The 15,580-nt window shown below is 49.7% G+C and overlaps 1 protein-coding gene across 1 annotated transcript in view; it reads left to right on the top strand.

Annotated features, from left to right (window-relative positions):
• Positions 1–720: 720 nt before the first annotated feature.
• The window catches only part of PTGIS (prostaglandin I2 synthase), a 45,155-nt gene continuing 30,295 nt past the window's right edge, over positions 721–15,580 (top strand). The window contains exons 1-4 of the mRNA XM_032142680.2: positions 721–894; positions 3,001–3,179; positions 6,540–6,683; positions 11,237–11,388. Of these exons, the coding sequence (XP_031998571.2) occupies positions 721–894; positions 3,001–3,179; positions 6,540–6,683; positions 11,237–11,388 (649 nt within the window). The remainder of the gene's footprint in view (positions 895–3,000; positions 3,180–6,539; positions 6,684–11,236; positions 11,389–15,580) is intronic.

Consider the following 15,580-nt stretch of genomic DNA (forward strand, 5'->3'; position numbering starts at 1 on the left):
CTTTTAAGCCCTGCCCCCTGCCACCTGTTAGGTCAGGCCCACTAAGGAGAATAATTTTTTCTTAAAGTGAACCATGCCATCTATCTCCTACTCAGTAGAGGGGATTATACAAGGGTGTGGGTCACTGTGGGTCATCGTAGAGTTCCGCCTGCCTCGGTGAGCTGGAAATATTGTTCTTATGTTCTCAGAGGAGTTCCTCTGCTTTCACAGATGACCCTGACCTTGAGGATCACATATGCACCCGGCCCACCCCCTGTGCTGACCTACCATGTGCTCTGGGGACATCTCCACAGGCTACAGCCTGGCCTTTTGCCACCTGAAGAACCTCAGCTTCTGAGCTAAGAGGGGTGGTCAGGGGTGGTGATGAAGCCGGTGCCTTCACTGCCTTCTGCCACCCAACTCTGCCCTCCAGTCTCATCCTTTCTCTGTGGGCAAGACAGGGACTGTGTGGGGTGACCCAAACCCTGCTCAGGTTGGCTCACACAGACAACTCTGTGTCCTTACGCTGTTGGGTGCTGGGAGGCCCCTCACCTACAGAGAGACGACCACCTGTAATGGAACCCATGCCATGCACCAGACATGAGCTGACCCCCTAGCCTCTGCTCCCACCCACCACAGTCCATTCTCTGCACCGCAGCCAAAAAGATCCTGTAAAAACCTGAGTCAAATTACGTCCCCGACTGCTCCATTCAGAATCACACTCTGCAACCTACACTCTTTATGCCCTTCCTTGCCTTATCAAATGGTGACAAGTGTCATGGCTTCTGTAGGCGACCCGGTGAGCCTCCCCTGGACCTGGGCAGCATCCCCTGGTTGGGCTATGCCTTGGACTTTGGAAAAGATGCAGCCAGCTTCCTCACGAGGATGAAGGAGAAGCACGGTGACATCTTTACTGTAAGTGCCTCTTGTGCCTTGGGAGGGATGGGGATGAGCAGCTGGGCCTCATATCTGATTTCTGCTGATTCCTTTAACATATGTCCCTATGCCAACCCCCACCCCGCCCACCCCACCATCCAACATCCATCCGAGCGGTCGAGCCAACTTTCTATCCAGCTGCCTGTCCAGCTATACACCCAACGCTGACCTAACATCATCCTTTCAGTCTCCCTCTCACTCTTCCCAGCGTGGATTTATGCAGTCACTCAATATCTATCCAGTACTTGTATATCCATGCAGCTGACCTCCATCCATCCATTACATTTCCATCCGTTCAACACCCATCCCATTCTTCTGCCTGTCCACCTGGTGTCTACCAAGCATCCTTCCGTCCTTATATCCACCCAGCATTCATTCGTCAACCTCCATCTATCCACTCACCCATCAGTCTTTCCATAGATTCACTCGACATCTGTCAATTCATTTATCCGTCTTCTATCCTTTCATCTGTCTGCCCAGGTCTACCCAGAGTTCTTCCACTCATGGATCCAACGTTCATCCAAATTTCATCCGTATACAGTTGGCCCTCTCTATCCATGGGGAGTTCCATATCTCTGGATTTAGCCAGCCATGAATTGAAAATATTTGGGGAAAAATGTGTTGGTACTAAACTTTTATAGACTTTTTTCTTGTAATTCTTCCCGAAAAATATAGTATAACTATTTATTTAGCATTTACATTGTGTTAGGTATTATAAGTAATCTAGAGATGACTTAAAGCATATGGGAAGATGCATGTAGGTTATTTGCAAATATTATGCCATTTTAAATCAAGGACTTGAGCATCCACAGATTTTGGTATCTGCAGAAGGTCCTGGAACCAATCCTCCATGGATACTGAGAGATAACTAGTCAGTTTCCACCAATGTTCATTTTTCTATTTATCTATGCATCTTTCTATTCACCTGCCACTATCCACCCAATACTCAGCTATATTCAGTATTCAATGTCTCTCCACTGAATATACATCTATTTATATCTCATCCATCCATCCTTACATCTATTCAAGTGACCACCACCCACCCACCCACCTTCCATGTATCCTTCCAACTTCCATCCAATCAACATTCATCCTTCACTTTACCCAATATCTGCCTAGCATTCTCTTATCCATGTACCCAATATTTATTCGTACATTTGGTTTCCAACCAACCTGTAGCTGCCCTTCCATCTGTCTTTCCATCCAACGTAGATTCATTGATCTATCCTTCCATTTATCCACCTATGTAACATTCTATCCACAAGTATTTACCCAGGAGTTTTCCTTCCTTCCTTCCTTCCTTCCTTCCTTCCTTCCTTCCTTCCTTCCTTCCTTCCTTCTTCCTTCCTTCCTTCCTTCCTTCCTTCCTTCCTTCCTTCCTTCCTTCTGTCCTTCCTTCCATTCATTTATCCATTCACCCATCCATCTATCTGCCCATTTACTCTTCTATAATCCATCCACTGGAATTTACCCAAAAGCATCCATCCATCCATCCATCCATCCATTCATTCACATATCCATTCATTCTTCCATCCATCCATCCATTCATCCACCCATCCATTCATCCATCCACTTATCCATCCATCCTTCCTTCCATTCATCCATCCATTCTTCCATCCATCCATCCATTCTTCCATCCATCCATCCATCCATCCATCCATCCATCCATCCATCCATCCATGATGTGCACAGGATCCATCTGCCGCCTTCTCTCCTGGCTGCTGGAGATATGGCAGTAACCAAGATAGTCATGGCAGGTGCTTAAGAGTGAGGTGGTAGAGAACACAGTCTTTGATTTTAAAAAGCCTCAATATCCCCAAATTCCAGTCCTAGCCATGCCACTTCTCAGCTATGAGATCTTGGGCACATTTCATCTCCTTTCTAAGCCTCACATTTTCAGCTATAAATGGGTGCGTGATGGTCCCTGCCTCAGAGGGTGGTAGGTGGTAGTGAGGCATAGATAAGAGAACATAGTGTGTTACTGTCCAGTGGGGCAGTGCCTGGCACATAGTAAGGCCCTGACCACTGACAGCGGCTGCTGTTCACAGTGACACTACTCACTCTATCCCTGGCAACTTCCCACAGATACTGGTTGGGGGCAGGTATGTCACCGTCCTCCTGGACCCACACTCCTATGACGCGGTGGTGTGGGAGCCTCGCACCAGGCTCGACTTCCATGCCTACGCTGTCTTCCTCATGGAGAGGATTTTTGATGTGCAGCTTCCACATTACAGCCCCAGTGATGAAAAGGCCAGGATGAAACCGTGAGTGGCTGGAGATGGCACCTGTGGGAGGACCAGGGTGGGCGACTCACTTCTACCCATGTGGCCCAAGTCATGCTTGGTTCCAAAGCAAATGTCCAGTAAAGACATTTCGTCTTGAGAACACAAACAGAAACAAAACAAAAAACAACCCAGAAGAATTGGGTGGAAGAAGAACTCTTTGTCTCTCATCTCTGTTTTGTTTTTTTTTTTTTTTTGCGGCAGCCCTGATTTTAGTAGGAGGAGACCAGGGTTTGGGTCAGCCACACCTAAATTCACATCCCAGCCCCATCACTTCGTAGCTTTGTAACTTTGGACAAACCTCTTTCCCTTTCTGAGCCTCTGTTTCCTCCTATGTAAAATGAAGGACAGAGGTGGAATAATGAGTATTTCTGAGTCCATACTCTGCCAGGCAGTGTGCATTATCTATTAGTCTTCACAACAGTGCTGGAGGCTAAGTAACTTACAGCCCCATTTCATAGATGCAGCCACTGGAGCTCAGAGAAGTGACTTGTCTTAGGCCACATAGCTAGAAGTCGTACAGCTGCTGAAACATATGGAGGAATCATTTTATTTTATTTATTTATTTTTTTGAGACAGAGTCTCTCTCTGTTGCCCAGGCCGGAGTGCAGTGGCATAATCTTGGCTCACGGTAGCCTCCGCCTCCCGGGTTCAGGTGATTCTCCTGCCTCAGCCTCCCAGGTAGCTGGGATTACAGGCACGTGCCACCAAACCTGGCTAATTTTTGTATTTTTAGTAGAGACAGGATTTCATCATGTTGTCCAGGCAGGTCTCGAACTCCTGACCTCAGGTGGTCTGCCCACCTCAGCTTCCCAAAGTGCTGGGATTACAGGCATGAGCCACCATGCCCAGCCACATATGGAGTCATCATACCAATAAGAGAACAGATGAACATGTTTGCTCTACATTCATTCAGCAGACATCTGAGGACCCATTGTACCCTGGTGATTGCCCTGGATGTAGGGTGTGCAGAACGATGCCAACCACCATTTGAAGGCAGCTATTATCGGCCAGGTGTCTGATAGGCTCACTTTCATATCTGTGCATTAGCCTAAAGAGGTGGGCATTTTTATCCTTATTTTACAGATGAGGACACTGAGGCTCAGAGAGGTGAAGTGACTTGCTCAAAGTCTACTGCTAGTAACTGGCAGGACTGGGATTTGAACCCAGGTCCGCTGACTTCACAGCCCATTCTCCTTGATCTAAGATACTAAGGCAGATAAGACCCTGTGTCCGCCCCTGCAGAGTTCACACAGTCCAATGGCGATCTTCAGTGATCTGTCTCCAGGAGGAATACCCTCTGGAGGTTAGGAACAGCATCTAGGAAACTGTGTTTTACAAGATAGTTAAGGCTGAAGCAAGGCCAGCATGATGAAGTGGGTGTTGATGAGACGTGATGCCTGCTCTGAACCTTGGCCTGGGGGCAGCTGCTTGGAGCCTGAGTGTCCTGGGTCCTGACATTCCAGGGGGACCCTGGGGGTCCCATTAGCAATAGGAATCCACAGCTCACTGAATCTGCCCTTGCTACCCAGGGAGGATCCCAGTTTCCTCCAGTGTTTGCCTCAGGAATTTTCTGGATTTCTTACAAGCTGGCATGACGTCTTCTGGGCACAGCAGCCACATCTGTTGAGGGCTTGTCTCTGCTGAGGACCAGCGCTTGGACTGGGGTGGGAAGAAGAGCTGGGTCAGGGTCCATTGAAGGCCAGATCCCATGTATTGAGCACTTACAATGTGCCAGGCACCATGCGGAACCCTTCACATGCATTGTCATACATGAGTCATGAGTCATATCTGTCGTTTTTCCCACTATGTTCCAACTTGAACATCCCAAACCTTTTCATACCCAGGAGTTCATGGACACCCTGTGCAAACCCTGCTCTGGTGGATTACCCAGGCACTTCTGGCTTACTCAGTCTAAAGGTATCCATCCTACTTCCCAAACAGCAGGCATGACACATCAGGGCCCCGATTGGCACTCTGCCACTGTTCTTGTTTCTGCCACTAGGTGTTGCTGTTGAACATGGGCTGTGCACCGCCCATGGACACCCGAGTTCACTTGCTGTAGGGAGATCCTTTTTGGTCCAAATCCTACACAAGGAGCAGAGGGGCCTTAGACTTAGATGCAAGATCCCCCTTTCTTGGCTTCTAATCCTATCCTCAGTCATGGCTCAATGTAGACTCCGTATCATGGAGGCTCAGTATAGGGGAGCTTCCAGCTTCTGCCACACTCTCCCAGACAGGGCCTCTCCTCACTTTGTGCAGGTCCACACGACGAGACCAGGTCTCCAGCCCACATCCCTTTTTCCTTGTGTCACTCTCATGTGAGGTCATGTCTTTTTTTTTTTTTTTTTCTTTTTTTAAGAGACAGAGTCTCTGTTGCCTAGGCTGGAGTGCAGTGGTGTGATCATAGCTCATTGCAGCTTTGAACTCCTGGGCCCAAGCAATCCTCCCCACCTCAGCCTCCTGAGTAGCTGGAACTACAGGCACCTGCTACACATCTGGCTGGTGATTCTTTGTGTATTTATTCTATTTTTGTAAAGGCAGAGTCTCACTATGTTGCCCAGGCTGGTCTTGAACTCTTAGACTCAGGCGATCCTCCCACCTCAGCTTCTCGAGTAGCTGAGACTACAGGTGTGAGCCACCACCCCTGGCTAATATTTTATTTTTTGTTGAGATGGAGTCTCACTAAGTTGCCCAGGCTGGTCTTGAACTCATGGACTCAAGCGATTCTCCCACTTCGGCCTCCCAGAGTGCTGGGATTACAGGTGGGAGACACCATGCCTGGCCAGGGTCACATCTTATTAGCAGTCGTGAGTCAGCAAACACCACAGCTATTCCAACAGATCTTCCTATCTTTAGATTTCAGGGAGAGATGAGTTGCTTTTCAGTTCCTTCCCTTCCAGAATGCTATGGGTCCCTTATCCAAGCTGTGTGCCTTGGGGAGGGACAGACTCTCCTCGTTAAGAATTCAGACGCTGGAGTTGGGCAGACCAGGATTTCAGTCCCGCTTATATCACCTACTGGCTGTGTGACCTTGGGCAAGTCACTTTCCTCTCTGTTCCTGAGTTTCTCCATCTGTAAAATGGGTTTCATAATAGTAACTCTTATTCCCAGGTTTGTCAGAAAATGAAATGAGATCATTATGCTCAGTACAACAGATGGGAACTATTGTTGATGATGACAGTCATAATAATATCCTCTTATTTAAGCTACTCTTCCGCAGGACCTCTTTGCCAACGGAGAACTTGAGCTCTGGGACCCTTAGGTTTGGGGAGGGAGGTGCCTGTAGGTGTGTATTTCCCTTTGGAAGCCAAATGTTCATGCTTTTGTTTCCTGCCTCAGGACTCTCCTCCACAGAGAGCTCCAGGCGCTCACAGAAGCCATGTATACCAACCTCCACACAGTGCTGTTGGGCGATGCTACGGAAGCAGGCAGTGGCTGGCACCAGATGGGTCTCCTCGACTTCTCCTACAGCTTCCTGCTCAGGTGAGGCTGTGCAGCCCCCACCCTCCTGCTGGGGCCCGGCACTTTGACCTGTGTCAGCCATGAGCAGTGGCCAAGGGAACCGTGAGGACTCTGTGGGTGGGGGAAGCAATTTGAGACACCCAAAGCAAAGACTGTAGGAAAGACGCCATGCACCAGGGCCCTGGGTGTTCATCTGACCTAGCTCATGAACTGTAAAAGGAGACACAGGCTGGAAATGGGACCTTAGAGGTCATTCAGAGAGGAAGTCACAGAGCAAGACTTCAGAGGTCATCTTGTCCTGTGGCTTCCAGACTTTGGGATTTCACAGAACAGAAAACAAAATGTTTGGGAGATCAACTTGGGACCTTAACCTTTTATCCGGTCTTGTAAATGTATGTTAAAAACTGCACGACCGAACGTTCCTTCCTTCAGCAGTGCCGGGCACTAATCCAGGCTCTGGGGATACAGCAGGGAACAGGACAGATGAAGTCCCCAAATTCACATGGCTGACACTCCAGTGAGAGAGGCCGAATTGAGTTATGTCAGAGAGTGATAAACAAGATGACAGAGATCCACAGGTGGGGTGACAGCATCTGGGGGGCTTTCTTAGGCCCACTGATGAGGCAGTCACTCTCTGGGGGGTCTGGCTTCTGAGCCAAGACCTAACTGCAAAGTGCCCACCACACCAAGATTCTAGGCAGGGGAAACAGCAGGTGCAAAGGCCCAGAGGTGGGAGGAAGCTCAGCGAGAGGGCCAGTGTGGCTACAGCATAAAGAGCCAAGGAGGGAAGGCGGAGAGGAGGTCAGAGAAGTGGGCAGAAGCAGGTCTCAGGCAGTTGGGAGGTCAGGGAAGGCTTTGGAAATTATGCTGAGTAAGATCGGGTGACATCAGGGGTTTGCACAGGGGCAGGACATGATCCGACTTAGTTTGAAAGCCCCCTCTGGCTGCTGGATGATGGACTGTAGGGGTAGGGAGGGGTGGAGAGGGAGGCAGGAGGACCCAGCAGGAGGCTGCCAGGTGTCACTGAGGTGAGAGAATGGTGGTGGCCCAGGGAGGTGGTGAGAATTTGGGTAGTTTTTGGAGATAGAGTTCACTGGCTCTGCCCGAAGATTTGACTGGGGCAGCGGTGGGGATGGGGGAGTGTGGGCGAGAGGGATAGAGCAGTGTTAAGGACAGCTCCCTGATTTTTAGTGGAGCCCTTAACCAACCAGAATTTAATTTAATTTAAATTTAATTTAAAAAAGGACATTTCAACCCCTCTAAGAAATTAGAGCAACATAGTTCTAGGATAAAGGGCAGTCATTTGTTGACATATATGGGCATGTGGGTACATTTATGACGTGTGTGCATATGTGTAGACTTGGTGTGTCTCAGCTCTTTTAATACTCACAGTTGCTCTAGGAGGCTAGGACGTTACATACTCCATTTGACAGATGAGAAAACTGAGACCTGGAGAGCCTAAGTCATTTGCCCAGAGGCCTGTGTTGGGGTCAGGACAGGGCTGGCTGCAGAGTCTGCACTCTCAGCCACAGCTCTCTGCACACGAACAGTCCCCATTCTTTTTGTTTTGCCCTGGGGTGGTGCAAACAGTGTCAAGGGCTGTAATTGGCGTGGGTGATGCTGGTCTGGTCCACCCTGTCATTGAATGATGGGGACTGAGGTCCAGAGAGGGGCAGCTGAAACCACCCAGCAAGTTCACAGTAGGGATCCTCCCAGGTCTCCTGGCTCCTGGGTCCCTGTGCAGACAAAGAAGTCAGAGAAAGGTAGGCTGCGGGGAGGCAGGCTGGGGGGCAGCTGGGTCTGGCTAGGCTCCATGGTACGGCGGCAGGCACAGGGCAATCAGCTCAGGGGGAATCAGACGTAAATCCATACCTGTAAACCGGTAACTGTGTCTTTCGGGCTTGAGGCCTGGGCTGGAGCTCCTGCCCCCTGGCTTGGCAGCTGTAGGCCTTTCCACTGCCATCAGCAGCCCCTGAAATAGAAAGAGAATGGGTGAGTTGGATGGCAGGGACATAGAGGTGAAAGGGGTGCAGGTTCAGGCAGCCCGAACTGTGAGGTGCCACCTCTTACACCCACCAGCCTGGGCTGTGTTGGCCCTGGCCTCACTGAGTCACACCCAAAGTTCTCCTCTGTCCTCACCTTGTAGCCCAGGCCTCCCCTCCTCCCACCTACCTCTCTGCTGCCCCTTGAGCAGGTCAGGCACGCTCTCTCTTTGTGGCCTTTGCTGTTTCTGTTCCCTTGCCTGGGAATGCTGTTCCCACATGTCTGCGTGGCTCCCACCCCACTTCATTCAAGGCTCATTGCGAGCGCCACCTGCTCAGAGAGCTCTTTCTTGAGTCCCATTTTCGTGATGGCGCTCTCCCGTGACCCAGCTTGGTTCAGCTTTATTTTTCTTTATGGCTCTAGCGCCCCCTGTGGGTCGTGTGTGTATTTACATGTGGGGTTAACCTGTCCAGCTGTGCTGTTTTGATATGGAGCTGCCGGCTTCACTTCCACACCTTGTGGTCCTCTGGGTTTACTTTTTCTTTTTCTTTCCTTTTCCTTTATTTTATTTTATTTTAAAGACGAAGTTTCGCTCTTTCGCCCAGGCTGGAGTGCAATAATGGCGCGATCTCTGCTCACTGCAACCTCCGCCTCCCGGATTCAAGCGATTCTCTCGCCTCAGCCTCCTGAGTAGCTGGGACTGCAGGTGCCTGCCACCATGCCCAGCTAATTTTTGTATTTTTAGTAGAGAGGGGGTTTCACCATGTTGGCCAAGCTGGTCTCACCTGACCTCAGGTGATATACCTACCTCGGCCTCCCAAAGCACTGGGATTACGGGTGTGAGCCACCTCTCCCGGCCGGTTTACTTTTTTGGTTTATTTTTCATTGCCTGTTTTGGTAGAAATATATGTACAGGGAAATGGTTCTCTGAGTTAGGAAAAAACAACAGTGCAAGTGTGATAATAAATGACGACCAGTGTCAACTGCAGTGTCACCGAGACCACAGGGCCTTGGGAGTACCGCGATGGCCTGGCGAGCACGTGTCTGTCTAAAAGGGGCGGCTGCAACTCTGCTCCTGCTGGGTTTCCAGGTGGGACCGCAGGTCAGCCAGATTCCTTTTTCAAGATGAGATGAGTAGGAAATCCAGATTTTGTGTGAGTTTCCCCAAATATTTGAAGGAAGGTTTAGTTTGTTTTTAGGAACTCCCTTGATAAAACACATTTGCGGACTGAATCCAGTGTGTGGGCTGCACCTTTACAACTTCTGCCACCACTGTGCAGGTGAGGGACAGAGCAGGGACCACGCAGGCCTCTTTCGGCCCCCACCCACCCTCATTCCTGCTTCCATTCTCTCTTCATCTGGGAAAACCCCTCCCCTGAGAGATCCTGGTCTCTGGTCTTTATCTGCACAGGGACCCAGGAGCTCAAGGGGAGGGTGAGAGGGTGAGGCCCCCGGGGCTTTGGTTGCATCTCTCTGTTGTGACTCTCTGCTGAGGCCCCAGCCCTACTCACCTTGAGGACAAAATGAAAACCTGCAATTTCCCTCCCAAGACTGAGGTCAGCAGGCTGGGCTGGGGGCTGGACTCCTGAGGCAACCAAAGGGGGCTGGAGGTGAAGGCACGTCCTCTGAGCATGGTCCTGTGTGTGTGTGCATGCACATAAGTGTGCCTCAGTGAGAGCACATGCTAGCTCCCATGTCTTACCCTTTTTCACACCTGACCACGCCCTGACCTCCTTCTCGGGCCTCCCAGAGCCCCTCAGGTCAAGCACAACCTTCTCACTGCTGCAAATGCCCTGCCTTGCGTGACCAGCCCTGACAGCCCCAGGCCCTCCCACCCTCTGCCTCACACCCCAGCTCCAGTGCCTGCACCAGCCACAGCTGGCACCTCTCTCACCAGGCACGGTTGTGCCCTCAGCTCTGGGCCTTTGCACAGGCTGTGCCTGTTGCCTGAACCCGTTCCTCTTCTGCTTCCCCGATCATCCTGCAGATCTCAGCTCAGACCCTCCCTTCTCTAGGAAGTCTTCCCTGAATCTCTCCCTGGGAGCAGGCATCTCCTCCCCTTCTCTGTGCCCCCATCTCAGCACCGTCCCCTCGAGCTCTCTGCTGCAGCCTCATCAGCCTCCTTGCTGCTCCCCAGCACTGTTCTCCCTGCTGCCCCAGGACATCACACCTGGTGCTTGCTCTGCTTCCGACCCCTCCCTCTGCTCTGCCCACGGCTGGCTCCTTCTCAGCCTTCAGCTGTCAGCTTAACGCCAGCCCCTCCCTCACCTGGCACCTGACACCACAGCCCCCGCCCTCCCATCCTGCTACCCAGCTTTGTGTCTGACAGTGCCGCGGGGCACCAGCTGGCGCATTACTCGTTTCACTCATCCTCTCGTCTGTTGTCTGTCTCCCTGTGCTGAGAGGTCAGCTCCTTGAGGACAGGGATTTTTGTTTTTTTCACTGCTGACTGTTCAGTGCCCAGAATGGTCTTTGGCGCACAGTAGGATTAGTAGGTGCTCACTGGGTGTATGAATGAAGCTTCTGTGAGTAGCTGTGGCCACGCGTGAGTGTCCCAGGAGGACCCCTGATCCTCTGTCTGCCGCCCCCAGAGCCGGCTACCTGACTCTTTATGGAATTGAGGCGCTGCCACGCACCCATCAAAGCCAGGCCCAGGACCGTGTCCACTCAGCTGATGTCTTCCACACCTTTCGCCAGCTCGACCAGCTGCTCCCCAAACTGGCACGTGGCTCCCTGTCAGTGGGTAAGCACCATGGGGGCCCCAGTGGGTGGTGGGGAGGATGGAAAGACCCAGAGGGGGAGCCCAACTCAAGGTGGAGGACCAGAGGCAACACAGGCGGAAGGACATCCAATACCCTGGGAGGAAGTAAGATCCCCGTCACTGGGGGTATGCAAGAGTGCAGTGGTGGGGAGCCAGGGCTTGGACCAGAGCTTGGGTTCCTGGTGGAAATTCTGATTCAGCACATTTAGAGTGGGGCCTGAGAATCTCTGTGTGTGTTCCTTTTTTTGTTTTAAGGTTTGAGTTGCTTTGAAAGTTTTTACAAATACTTCGTGCTGATTATAAAACATTCAAGCCATATAGAATAATTTAAGGGAAGAATAAAAGAGTGCTCCACTTTCTCCCCAGCCTCAGCCCACCACTTCCCTCTACAGAGGCAACCACCATCACGAGCTTGGAGTACATCCTGGGAGCACTTTCTGTAAACAGACACACAGTTGTGTGTTATTTTTATTGTTTTTTTATTTTTGAAGCTTTTAGCTGCTTGTTTTTTACTGAGGTATAATTTATATACAGGAAAGCACACACATCTAAATGCACTGAGAGGCCAGGCGCAGTGGCTCACACCTGTAATCCCAGCACTTTGGGACGCCGAGGTGGGTGGATCACTTGAGGTCAGGAGTTTGAGATCAGCCTGGTGAACATGGTGAAACCCCATCTCTACTAAAAATACAAAAATTAGCCAGGCATGGTGGCAGGTGCCTGCAATCCCAGCTACTCAGGAGGCTGAGGCAGGAGAATAGCTTGAACCTGGGAGTTGGAGGTTGCAGTGAGCTGCGATCATGCCACTGCACTCCAGCCTGGGTGACAGAGCCAGACTCTGTCTCGAATAAATAAATAAATAAATGCACTGAGAAGTAGATCTAAACATTTTATGCTCTTTCCCAGCCAGTATTCACCCCCCTAGGTAGCCACTGTACTGGTTTCTTTTACCTCCAATTAGTTTTGCCTGTTCTTCAACTTCCTAGAAATGGAATCACACAGTATGTGCCCTTGTGTGTCTGGCTTCTTTCACTCAACTTAATGTAGGGAGATTCATCCAGGTTGTTGTATGGATCAATAGTCCAGTTTTTATTTATTTTTTGTTTTTTTATCTTAAAAACAATTTTTTTGAAATGGGGTCTTGCTATGTTACCTATACTGGTCTTGAACTCCTGGGTTCAAGCAATCCTCCTGCCTCGGTCTCCCAAAGTGCTGAGATTATGGGAGTGAGCCAGCATGCCTTTTTTTTTTTTTTTTTTTTTCTGAACCTGAGTCTCACTCTGTCACCCAGCCTGGAGCGCAGTGGCGCGATCTCAGCTCCCTGCAGCCTCAATCTCCTGGGATCAAGTGATCCTTCCACCTCAGCTTCTTGAGTAGCTGGGACTACAGGCATGTGCCACTAGGCCTGGCTAATTTTTAAATTTTTTTATAGAGATGAGGTCTCACTATGTTTCCCAGACTGATCTCCAACTCCTGGGCTCAAGCAATCCTCCCACCTTGGTCTCCCAAAGTGTTGGGATTACAGACGTGAGTCACTGTGCTCGGCCAACAGCTTGTTCTTTTTATTGCTGTGTAGTATTTCATTAAAGAAATATACCACAATTTGTTTATCCATTCCTGGTTGATAGACATTTGAGTAGTCCCCAGTTTGGAGCTGTTAGGAAGAGGTTGTTGTGAACATTCTTGTACATATCTTTCAGTGCACACGTGCATTTCTCTTAGCTGTTGGCCTGTTTTTTGTCTTTGTTTTTGTTTTTTTGAGACAGAGTCTTGCCCTGCTGCCCAGGCTGGAATGCAGTGGCACAATCTCAGCTCACGGGAACTTCTGCCTCTCGGGGTCAAGCAATTCTCCTGCCTCAGCCTCCTGAGTAGCTGGGATTACAGGCACGCACCACCATGCCTGGCTATTTTTTGTATTTTTAGTAGAGATGGCGTTTCGCCATGTTAGCCAGGCTGGTCTTAAACTCCTGACCTCAAGAGATTTGCCTGCCTCGGCCTCCCAAAGTGTTGGGATTATAGGCATGAGCCACCACGCCCTGCCTGGCCTGTACTTTTATAACTTAGATATATCACACTAGAAGAATTGTTCTAACGCTTACAGCTTTCACTCAACTCTCTGTCTACAGCATTTCCACACTGATTTGTAAAAATCTACCTCATCTGTTTTTGTGGCTGCAGAGCATACTCAGTGTTGGTAGAGTGTCCTGGCTGATTCCGTGTGCAGGGGCCATAGGAACCACTGGGCGGCGCCATTCCCTGGGCCATGTGCCCCAAACTTCCCTGATGAACAGAATCCTCTCAGGCCCTTGTTCCTAACATAGGTCCCTCAGCCCCATCCAGGTCCATAGGGGAATCCAGATCCCCAGGGGGCAGCCCGGAAAACTGCATGTCTGACAAGTGTCCTGAGAAGGTTGGGAAGTGCTGTGTGTGCTGGGCTCAGAGACTTGCAGCAGAGGCCTGGATTCGAATTCCTGCGCTGCTGCTTCCTTGCTGGTGACTCGGAGCAAGTTACTTCTACTTGCCCCAGTTCTTTTCTCTGGAGGGACTGTGGAGGGGAGTGGCTAAGACAGAGTCTGGGCTCTGAGGGCTCGAAGAGCTTTACCAGCTCCCCCTCCCCGCATCTGTGTGTTCTCTCTGTGCCTCAGCGATCTCATCTGTAAAATGCGGGGAACAGCAGGATCTTCCTAGAGGGCAGCTGTTAGAATTGGCTGAGGTAACAAGAAAAAGCACTGTGGCTGGGCGTGGTGGCTCATGCCTGTAATCCCAGCACTTTGGGAGGCCATGGCGGGTGGATCACCTGAGGTCAGGAGTTCAAGACCAGCCTGGCCAACAAGGCGAAAGCCTGTCTCTACTAAAAATACAAAAAAATTAGCCGGGCATGGTGGCGGGCGCCTGTAATCTCAGCTACCCAGGAAGCTGAGGTAGGAGAATTGGTAGAACCCTGCAGGTGGAGGTTGCACTGAGCCGAGATTGTGCCACTGCACTCCAGCCTGGGCGACAGAGCAAGACTCCGTCAAAAAAAAAAAAAAAAAAAAAGAAAGAAAAGAAAAAGAAAAAGAAAAAGCACTGTTTGCTGAGCACTTACTATGTGCCAGATACGAGGTTAAGCATTGTCACAGTCAGTGCTCAAACACTTCACTGCCCATTTCCTTTTGCTTATATATCTTTAAGAGTCAAACTTTAACACGTTATTGATTTTGTTTACATTATGAGCGAAACATAATCTTGTGGTTAACAATTCAGAGTTACAGATTGTATAAAATATAATACCCCTTCTTCCAAGCCCAGCTTCCTGTGAAACCAATGTTAGCATGACGGTGTTATCCCTTCACAGTATTTTGTATGTTCTCACAACTAGAGACAAGTATGCGCATCTACAGTGTCTCTGTGTTTACAAAGAAAAATTGTATCTGTTATTTGCAACCTGTTTTTAACCTAACAATATAGCCGTACATCCTTCTCCGTTGATATAAACATCTTTTAGAGATATTAGCTGATGCAATTAAACAACAGAAACCAACTATACACCTCAGAATGGGTAAAGAAGAAGTAAAACTATTCCTATTTGCAGATGATCTGATATTGTACCTGGAGAACCCCAGAAAATCAATAATAAAGCAAACTCCAGCAATAAATGAATCCGGCAAAGTAGAAGGATATGAAATTAACATTAAAAATACAAGACATCTGGCCGAGTGGCATGGTGGCTCATGCCTATAATCCCAGCACTTTGGGAGGCCGAGACAGGCAGATCACTTGAGGTCAGGAATTTGCAACCAGTCTGGCTAACATGGCGAAACCCCATCTCTACCAAAAATACAAAACATTGGCCGGGCGTGGTGGCGAGCGCCTGTAATCCCATCTACTTGGGAGGCTGAGGTGGGAGGATCACTTGAGCCTGGGAGACGGAGGTTACAGTGAGCCAAGATCACACCACTCTGCACTCCAGCCTGGGCGACAGAGCAAGACTCCGTCTCAAAACAAAAACAAAAACAAAAAACCAAGACTTTTTTTAGCCCTCACATGGCTGTTTCAGTAGTTAGCCATTTCCCTTTGATAGATGTCAATATTCTGTCTTTCTTCTTTTTGCTTTTATACCATTTCATTGTACTTGTATCTATTCTACCATCTGGTGATTTCATTTCTCTCTGCCCACTTCTTAGAAGTGGTTTTG

This window comes from Hylobates moloch, unplaced genomic scaffold, assembly GCF_009828535.3.
Source record: "Hylobates moloch isolate HMO894 unplaced genomic scaffold, HMol_V3 SCAFFOLD_21, whole genome shotgun sequence".
Lineage (NCBI taxonomy): Eukaryota > Metazoa > Chordata > Mammalia > Primates > Hylobatidae > Hylobates > Hylobates moloch.